General features: G+C 43.6%; 1 protein-coding gene across 2 annotated transcripts in view; it reads left to right on the top strand.

Annotated features, from left to right (window-relative positions):
• pknox2 (pbx/knotted 1 homeobox 2) overlaps positions 1 to 10,158 on the top strand; it is a 91,068-nt gene that overhangs the window by 49,564 nt on the left and 31,346 nt on the right. The window contains exons 2-3 of one of the 2 annotated variants that reach the window (XM_037749378.1): positions 6,233 to 6,339; positions 9,996 to 10,132. In XM_037749378.1, the coding sequence (XP_037605306.1) occupies positions 6,253 to 6,339; positions 9,996 to 10,132 (224 nt within the window). In that variant the 5' untranslated portion in view covers positions 6,233 to 6,252. Of the gene's footprint in view, positions 1 to 1,993; positions 6,340 to 9,995; positions 10,133 to 10,158 lie in introns of those variants that run through there. The other variant, XM_037749379.1, reaches the window with a different exon arrangement.

The following is a 10,158-nucleotide window of genomic DNA, read 5'->3' as shown; positions in this document are numbered from 1 at the left end:
TTAGGGACCCCAGTATGCAGAAATATTCAAATTACACCATTTTACAATAGGTGAAAATAACACGTTTATACTGCATTATACTGCATGTCTGCAAAGGAGAGACTGGTTGGTACCTGGTACCTTGTGCAGCATTGTTTAGCCTCTTCTTGACCAGCTAGCTGTACCTGCTACCCGTTGGCTCAGGTTGTTAATAGCTCATATGTGTTTCAGCAAGATTTACAAACTTTCCGCACATTCAAAATATTTCCCACAAAAAAAAATCTGTAATACTGCCCTATAGTTTGCTGTGCTTTATGTTATTGCTCTGCTGATATGGTAGTGTCCCCTTCAGACCGTCTGACAGAATCAGAACCCTGTCAGGGACTCTGGTCTCTGGATGAGACCAAGGTTATGAAAGAGAGAGAGAGAGAGAGAGAACTCTTCTGATCAGGCATAAATCTCACCATCGTGTAGCTAACTGTTCAAACAAATGTTAAAGGAGATGAGTCATGAAAAGATTTGTCTCCCCTCCCTATGTCTCATGCAGGTTCATTAGAATATTTTCATAGAAACCCAAAATAGAAGTCTGAACCTGGAAATGAGCGTGACATGTCCCCTTTAACTTCACCACCTCCGATGAAGTACTCCTCACAGCCGCTTCCCCCGAGCTTTTCAGTGGGAAGCATCCTGGAGTCTGGAGACGGTCCCAAACAGAGCAAAGCAAAGCGACGGGGACGCAGAAACAGAGCTGCCGGTCTCATCATATTATAATATTATGACTTAATTCTCTAAATCTCAGATTATTATTATTTTTTTCTAACAGTGGCCCTAATTCTCCGTTATAGTTGACAGACTAGAAATCCGCCTTTTGGTTTTATCTTATTCTCTCACTAATTCGCGGCTGTATTACAGCAGCTTGTTTGATCAAAAGTATTGCAAGGGACAATTCAGTAGTCGCTGGATATCGGTAGGGACATGTCCGTCCCCCACGCCCAATTCTACATGCTTGAAAAAAGGCAGCAAAACAATGATGAAGAACTGACAAAGAGCAAAGGGATTAGGCTGGCATATGAATGACTGATTGTCAGTGGGGACAGGTGAGCAGGAGGTCAGGTGACTGCCTGGCTAAACGAGAGACAGGTGAAACTAATCAAGGTGGGACAGACATCAAACACACAAAGGCAGGAAGCGCAAAGACTACAGCGGACAGCCAACTACCATGTACGTCCTGCGCCTGCGTGAGATGAAATAACTCTCCACACCAGCAGGTGGTGGTAGTCTGTATTCAGCAGGTGGTGGTAGTCTGTATTCAGCAGGTGGTGGTAGTCTGTATTCAGCAGGTGGTGGTAGTCTGTATTCAGCAGGTGGTGGTAGTCTGTATTCAGCAGGTGGTGGTAGTCTTTATTCAGCAGGTGGTGGTAGTCTTTATTCAGCAGGTGGTGGTAGTCTTTATTCAGCAGGTGGTGGTAGTCTGTATTCAGCAGGTGGTGGTAGTCTTTATTCAGCAGGTGGTGGTAGTCTTTATTCAGCAGGTGGTGGTAGTCTGTATTCAGCAGGTGGTGGTAGTCTTTATTCAGCAGGTGGTGGTAGTCTGTATTCAGCAGGTGGTGGTAGTCTGTATTCAGCAGGTGGTGGTAGTCTGTATTCAGCAGGTGGTGGTAGTCTGTATTCAGCAGGTGGTGGTAGTCTGTATTCAGCAGGTGGTGGTAGTCTTTATTCAGCAGGTGGTGGTAGTCTTTATTCAGCAGGTGGTGGTAGTCTTTATTCAGCAGGTGGTGGTAGTCTGTATTCAGCAGGTGGTGGTAGTCTTTATTCAGCAGGTGGTGGTAGTCTGTATTCATCATTCAAACAGGAAGACCGAGGACGGCGGATATACAAGCCGTTGTTATGATACGTACATGAAACAAAGCAGCGTCTGCCGACCATTTTCACACCACTCTCACTCAACGCTTTGCTTCATTCCAGATGTTCATGTTGCTGTGAAAATATCTGGAATGATCAGATGTGATGAAGATGAACAAGAAGAGCCTTCTGTGTTTTTCCTCTTAACTTTACTCGTTGTCTCGCTATCCTCACTTCCGTTTCTCTTCTCATGCACTGATTTGTTTAAGCTGAATCGCCAATCAGAGTGATGTCTGTCACCGTCGTGCGCCGCCACCGATTCAACATGCTGAAAAACCTCCGCCATGGGCAGACTAGAGCCGACGGACGCTCATCGACGGCCCCAAACTGTCCTTGGTGTGTCAGGAACTTTAAATGTGATAATGGTAAACTTTACAGCCTTCTGGTGAACGTGATATCTCAGGAACACCTGGAAGGAATATCTTCAAATTTGGCACAAACATCCACTTGGGCTCGAGGATGAACTGATTGGAATTTGGTGGTCAAAGGTCAAAGGTCAAAGGTCAAGGTCACTGTGATCTCACAAACATGTTTTTGTCCATAAGTCAAGAATTCATGGCTGTAAAGTGACACTTGACTGGTCGGCGGAGGCGTACAACCATGAGGTGGTAGTTCTAGTGTATGTTCATTCTTGCTTGCCGGGTTGTAAATGTTGCACCCTTAAACAGATGCGACTCCGTCTTCCTTTTGGCAACTTTATTCTCCACAGTTCTGCATTGAAGTTATCTTTACACGAAGTAATCAGAACATCAGTAAACCTGCCCGTTCACTCAACGTGACTCAACTCATCTCTACTGTGCTGACTGATGACATCACATCACTCTGAACTACGACCTCTCGGTAATAACATAAATCAGATAATATAGGTAATATTTGCAAAAATGGAAATACAATGAGATTAGAATATATTTCTTTCAGAGAACTTAAATCTGTTTCAGGTCAATATAATGTAAATTCTAAAATATTTCTAGGTTGCAACATAAACAATCTACATCCCCTCAAATTCAATCATCCTTGGTTTGGTAGGAGAGTTGAGCTGTGTTCAAGAGCGCTATAAAGATCAGAACATCACAGTCTGAGTCGTGGTTATTTTCAGTCTTACGTGTGAGGGTTGGATCTACCTGTGGTCTCTGTTCGCTGCTTCGTTAGTCTGATTTTGCAGAGAGGTGAAGTGTTGATGATTCACTATGAGAGCGGGTCACATCTTTGTCAACCACAAGTCTGCTTTTAATGAACCGATGCAAAAACCCTCCTGCCAGGTCACAATCTGGAGTGCCAGGAAATGTTCTCCGTGACGCTTTCTGTGTTTACAATAAATCATGAGGAGGATCAGTTTTCTTTTTATCGCCTTGGTTTTGTAGCAGGAAGCATTCCACATGTGATAGAAGTTCAACACTGTACAATAAATTCACCTTCAAACCAAAGCAGACAAGAAAAAAAAAGCTTTGGACATGGTTGAAGTGTGGAGGCCAGAGGCAGTGATCACATCATATGTGACCAGATATGGATTTTCATTTCAATGCCAGTGGTAAACGGGGTGAAACTGCAGCTATTCCACTGACTAACCTCACATCAATACAGCAGAGGCCCATTCTATGCCCCAGAATCGTTGGAAAATTGAATGCTGAATAGAAGCTTTTCTTACGGCACAGAATCCGATGAAAGAGTACGACTGCCTCCAATCCAAATTCACAAAACCCTTTGATGTTTGTTGGAATAATTTTATGCCTACTTCTCATTTTCCATTTTATGCTTTGCTTTTGAATTTTGATTGCGACTACAGGCACTTTTCAATTGATATGCATTATGAACTCTGTAATAATTCAAAGGCCTTTGTTGAGGAACAAACATGTCATTTGTCCTCAAAATGAATTTTACGACTTATTGTGTAACCGTGCACCTTTTGGCGAGTTCAGAGAGAGTCGATGCCAGACGATTTGTACTTTCAGTTTCATGCAGCATGTTTGTGTTTAATTTCACCGTTGAAATTAAATGTCTTGTTTGTTGGTGTTTTTGCAGTGTTCTTGTCTGTTACTGCATGTACATTCACGCTTCAGCAGCCATTGTATGGCATGTGTGTGTGTGTGTGTGTGTGTGTGTGTATTTATGGATGCGTGATTGCCTGCTCAAATTTGGCGTTTGGTGGCCCGTTCCTTCGAGGGATGGGCGAAACTTGAGAGGCTGCCTAAAATACTGTGCAGTAATTGGAATTGCTTTATCTTCAGTCTCATCAATTAATGTGCAATTTTCCATTTAATCACTAACACGCTCACTGCATTTGCAATTAAAATGAGGACTGATAACAGAGAAGATGCCTTTCAGCTGATACCAGTTGGAATGAGAACAGAAACCAGGAGACGCAATCAGTACACAAAATGACTCGCAGAGACATGCACATGGCACACAAACAAGTGTGAACACACACAGTGCAAACAGTCATGCTCATACAGTGCAGCAACTGAATACACACACACACACATGCATACACACAGCTAACACAAGCACAGTATGACATGATAAAACATGCAGATTTGTGGCTAAAACCCCAAATTACAACTTGTCAGTGATGAAACTAAACCGGCATTTAACATCAAAATGTTGGCAGCGGCGGTGGAATCGGATGCCACTCAAAAAAAACCAGAAGGGTCTCAGCCAGTTGTCTTGTCTGTGACGGGAAAGTCAGAGACATTGCCAGGGTCTGGGTCTCAGTAGGGGATGAGCTCAGTGGCGGGGAACATCTGACATGTATTGTCCTGATTCTGAAGAGAGGGATGTTTGCATCTCTTCCTGTTTGGCAGCAGAAACCTGAAAACTACCCAGAGAGAGTGTTTTTATTTGAGAATGCGTATACAGGGCTCAACACACAGATGTGTGAAACTATAAGAGAAGGATACGGCAGAGGTTTTATAGTGCTGAGTGCTGCGTAATATCCCTATGTAGTGTGTCTGTGTATGATATCAGTGTATGATATTCCTTTAATAGTATTTCTAAGATCCTTGCATGACATTCTTGTAAAAACAATAAAAGATTATTGAAGTTCTTTTTCATCTTTCCATAACCTCACAACTCATATCGCAAATCCTCAGCTCCAGTGGTCAGGCAGATTGACTGCACATCTGTATTTCCTGATGCGGTAGCTCTGAAAGAGGATGTAGCAACCGGTGCAGAGATTTTGCACGGATGTTCCAGTTGCATTTCACTAGAGGAAACGCTTGATTATAATCAAGCGTTTCCCTCCACGTCAATACCGTTCAGTCCGAGTGCACCAGTCCATTGCAATTTGCTGCCTGCCTTTCATGACCACACAATGCTCTATGTGGCATTATAGACTTTTGTTTTTCCAATAAGTCCAGTGGCTCAAGGTAACCAGCAAACATTCAGACTTTGAAGATGTGTCAGAGTTTAAAGCACCAAATTGAACTTTGTAGTGTCCATATACATGTATTGGTGAGATCAGGGCTTATATTTGATCAAAAACAAGGTTTAATAAAGTTTACCCTCACATTTATCCAAACACCCTTTCCCCGCCTCAGGTCAAATAGTTAATTTACAGCACATTTTCATGCAGCGTATACACATAGGTTATATGTAGCTTCAGGATGGAGCACCTGCTGTGCTTGCCTATAGTACGTTGGGGTGATGGTAGGGGGTCTATGTGTGTGTGTGTGTGTGTGTGTAACGTACCCCTGAACCAATTAGCTCACTTCAGTGGGGGTGGCAGCGATGGTTACAGCGGTGTTCCACAGGGTACAACCCTCAGCCCTGTGGGGTCCCGGCCAATAGCAATTAGCCCACCAACAAGAGCCCTAATTAGCTCTCTTGATTGGCTTGGTAACAGCGCAACAACAACACCATGCAGCCAACACATAGAGACGACCAAGGTGACTCCACCAAGATCGGCATTGCTTTAAAGCCAGCTGTACTGCAATTAGCAAACAAGCATGGCTGTCTGTAATTGGTAAACAAGTAGTCGGGTTTGTTTGCGGTGTCATTATGAACCTGCTGGTTTGTAAAGTATTTCTGTAAAGGGCTCCATGATTGAGTCTGTGTTGCTTTGTTTTCTTTCTGCTTGGCAGCATTGTTAGATCACTCAGTATTAATACATCATCCCGCCTGACTGTCAGCTCTATGCAATCCATGCAGAGGGAGACTGAGGGGGAGATAGAGCAAAGAAATAAATTAGTAAATGGAGAAGGAGGGAAAAGAAGTGTGAGAGGGAAGAGTGAGATGTTGCGTGAGAATCCCATCTCCTATTATTTAATCATAGCAGCACCTGGTGGCTGTAATAGAATTCACAATCACTGCTCGCACTGGATTTATGTTTTCTCTTTTTTTTCTGTTTCTTTCCCAGTCTAAATGTGAAGCTATCCCATGATGCAACATGTGTCCCCAGCACCTGCAGTGACAATGATGGCCACCCAGAGCGTTCCTCCACCATCGTACCAGGAGAGCCAACAGGTCAGAGGCTTCATCAGAATTTACACTCGACACACGATAGCTCCTCAAGAATGGATGTTAAAGGCCCTGAAAACTTGTGTTTCCCACGTTCTTACTTTGTGTTATATGAGCTCTTTTTACTTGTTTTTTTCATAATATTCCTGTGCACCAATCAGATGTTTGTATGTTTTTATGGGAGATACTAAATTGCATGTACAGGAAACGGTAAGACTCTATGGTCGTAAAGTAATATTACAGTGATACCAAAACAGATACAAGTTACGATAACACTCTATGACGTCCATGTCTATAATGCATTTTAAACATACTTGCACTGTGTTTTAATCTCCTTATAACACTGTATAATTATAGTTATAAGCACTCATAAATATTCATAATGCTTTGTAACAATAATAATAACACATTATAAAGCATAATACTTATGATTGCTGCTCACTCACTAACATTTTCTTTTATTGCGAGGATCATAGTGTATTATAATTCCCATGGTTGTAATACTTAATGTGACACTGTTTTGTGTTGTTCTTGCATAGATTTGATGTATTTTTCAGTTATACAGTGCTATAACCAGATTATAACACATTACAGACATGGGTGTCATAAAAAGTGTTCATATGATATCTTACAAAAAAGTTGTTCCTCCTTTTTTGTTCATTTTCAAAATTCACTTCTGTCTTTACAGGAACAACTTCCTTAGATTTAGACAACAAAACTACGTAGTTAGGTTTAGGCTAAAAATAACTCCGGAAGTGGCGTTAACTTAATTCCGTAACGCATAAATCAACGCTGACTTCTGGTTTCACACGGGACCCGAACGCCGGTCTCCTGGGTGAAAGTCTGATATTTTTAGACCCACTCATCCACCCTGACTTCCTCCCTACTGTCGCTCTCTATAGTCCCTGGTTCACAATTATGTGGATTACACTCAAATACATTTCGTGGGATTTCTATAAGAATGACGGTGCATTACTTTTTGTAGGTAAAGCTATGAACTGTGCATGAGACCAGCCTGCACAGGCACCAATAATTGATATTGATATATTGTGTAATAATAATAATAAACAACGATGTCTTCCTTTTTTTCATTTGCTGACCAAAAATATATAATATGTCATCTTACATTGTGACGTAACTAATGTTTCCTGTGAGGTTTAACATCCTTTTAGCCGATCCCAGCTGACATTGGGCGAAGGTGGGGTACGCCCTGGATAGGTCACCAGACTATCACAGGCTGACACACAGAGACAGACAACCATTCACCTCACATTCACACCTACGGGACATTTAGAGTCAACAATGAACCTGCATGTCTTTGGACTGTGGGAGGAGCCGGAGAAACCGGAGAGAACCCACGCTAACACGGGGAGAACATGCAAACTCCTCACAGAAGGGCCACAAGCCGGGTTTGAGCGAGGCTACAGTGCTAACCGCTGCACCACCGTGCCGCCCTGTTATGAAATCCAATACCTGAAATCCAAATACTCATATTATTAAGGAGGAGCAGTGCTGCGTAAAACCTTCCAATCACAGATACAGAGCATATGAACATGCTCCACAGCTGCACGGTCTCTGAGATCCCAAACAGAAGTCTCTGTAGGAATATTAAAATAATTTTTTCATGAGCTTGAATTGCATTGTATAATTAAAACAAGAGTGATACATCCTGTATGTCAAAGTGTAAGAATAAGAGGTCAAGCCCCCGCCTGCGGTGTTCAACACAACGCGGGATGCTATACCTGCAGGTCGGTGTAATTAATGTAACCTTAACTGTGGCTGCATGGACCCAGGTTGTGTCTAACACCGCAGACCATCCCATGGAGGGGGGGGGGGAGGTAGAGCAGGTTCATCCGACCGCCTAACCCTCCTCCTCCTCCTCGTCCTCCTCCTCCTCGTCCACACCACCTCTGTCTGCTTTCGCCCAGAGGATTAGTGCCACGGGAGAACTCCCGAGCTGCAGTCGGCGCGCTCACAAAATGCAAATGAGAGCTAGTTAAGTGTGAAGAAGCTAATTTATTTCCCATTTGGTGCTGGGATTAAGACTTAAAGCTTCCTCCCACCCCACCTCCACTCAAAAAAAGAGGGGGGGGGTTGTGAGATGGGGGTTGCTTGTTAGACTCATTTCCTCAGAGGGAATGATTGAGAGACGAAAGTGGGGTGGAAAGGGATGAAGAAGACAACGAATTGTGTTTGTAAAAGATGTCACTCCCCCCCTCCCTCCTTACAGCACAAATAACACCAACACAACACATTGTGTCCTCGTTCAACCAGCAGCGGTGCTGTGCTTCTCCAGTGTTCATGCTTCAGCAGTGTGGCCAGTTGTGAACACACATTGTTAAGTTGCTAATTGAATATTTATCATTCAACAGGAATCTATATAAGACCTGAGCGTGCCTTGTTCAATTACTCAATCTATCCTATCTCATTCATTTTGGCTTTAACGGCTTCATTACGAGACTACTGACCTGTCAAGCAACAATGATTCATTCCAGCTACATCCTCATTTATAGTCTGTCGGCGTCGGATGCATGTTGCACCTTATTGCTTTTGAAAAGTGATTAAAAAAAAATGACTTGGACCTCGAGCAGCTGTGTGCTCATTACAAGAAGTAGAAGAAGTCCATTTAAGAGTTTTACATCGTTGATAAACCGGTTATTTTGATCATGTGATTTTTGTGTTTTTTTCCTGATTGACAGATGTTTAGTCTTTTATTTACTAGCTGGGAACCAAAGTAGCCGTTTCACTCTCCCCTACCTCAACTCTTAAAGGGACTATTTGTAACTTTCAGAAATGCTTGTTAACAGCGACACCTGTGGCCGTGAAATCAACGAAAGTCAGCATCGGGCTCGCGCTAGCTCGCTCTAAATATACCTGAACGAGCATCGCTCAAAACAGTGAGGAGACACGTCAGCTAAAAGCACAATATCACTCTATATTTCAGCTGCTTGGCAGTAATGTTAGCTGACCAGACGAAGGTCTCTCCATGAACATGATTTAGATCTGATCCTAGTGTTGGCTTTTCCTTCATCAGCGCAGGCTGAGGCAGGCTCTCTCCGCCCGCAGCCAGAGAGAGCAGGAAGACACCGGCACCCGGTCGGTAACGAGAAGACAACGTAACTCGTTGCAGAGCGCCGTCACTTCACAAGACACGGGAAACCTCTGTTGGTCTGGAGGAGCTGCAGCAGTTATTTCTGCACAAACGTCCACTGAACATTCACTAGATATTCTCAGAGCTAAACTAACTCTTCTGCAGTGTGGAGTGAGCGCGCGTTCACGTCTAGAGGTGGAGCGAGACAGCGAGGGCGCGCGCGCTGTCTGAGTGAAGGTGAGCAGGCAGAGGAGGAGAGACAGCAGCTACACGCGAACGCGCATATGCGACCCGGTACATTTATACGCTTAAAAAGTTACAAACAGTCCCTTTAAGGCCTTTACACACCGGAGCCTCCGTGTTGTTGTTTGATAAATACAGGCGCAATGGTCGATGCCTTTATTCGCGTAGCCAAGGTTCAGAAAGTACAGCCCTTTCTTGCCGCTAAATATTCACGTTGTGTTTGAAAGTACTCGTGACAAAAAGCTAAAGAACCAACCTGAAAAACCAACTGAACATTGAGAATATAGTTTAACTTTAAAGTCATTTTGTTCTTGTTTTGTGTCCCCAGATGACGGGCACCACTCAGCAGAACACCAAGACCCCGCAGGTCCATATCCCAGCAGCCTCTGCAGCAGGAAATACCTCTGTCAGTGTGACCCTTGACCCCCAGGCCCAGCTTGAATCTGACAAGAGGGCTGTTTACAGGTTGGTTCGATCTGCCATGAAGAGGT

This window comes from Sebastes umbrosus, chromosome 17 (assembly GCF_015220745.1).
Source record: "Sebastes umbrosus isolate fSebUmb1 chromosome 17, fSebUmb1.pri, whole genome shotgun sequence".
In the NCBI taxonomy this organism is placed as follows: Eukaryota; Metazoa; Chordata; class Actinopteri; order Perciformes; family Sebastidae; genus Sebastes; species Sebastes umbrosus.
Note: the sequence above shows the minus strand (reverse complement) of the source record. Positions and strands in the feature narration are given on the sequence as shown.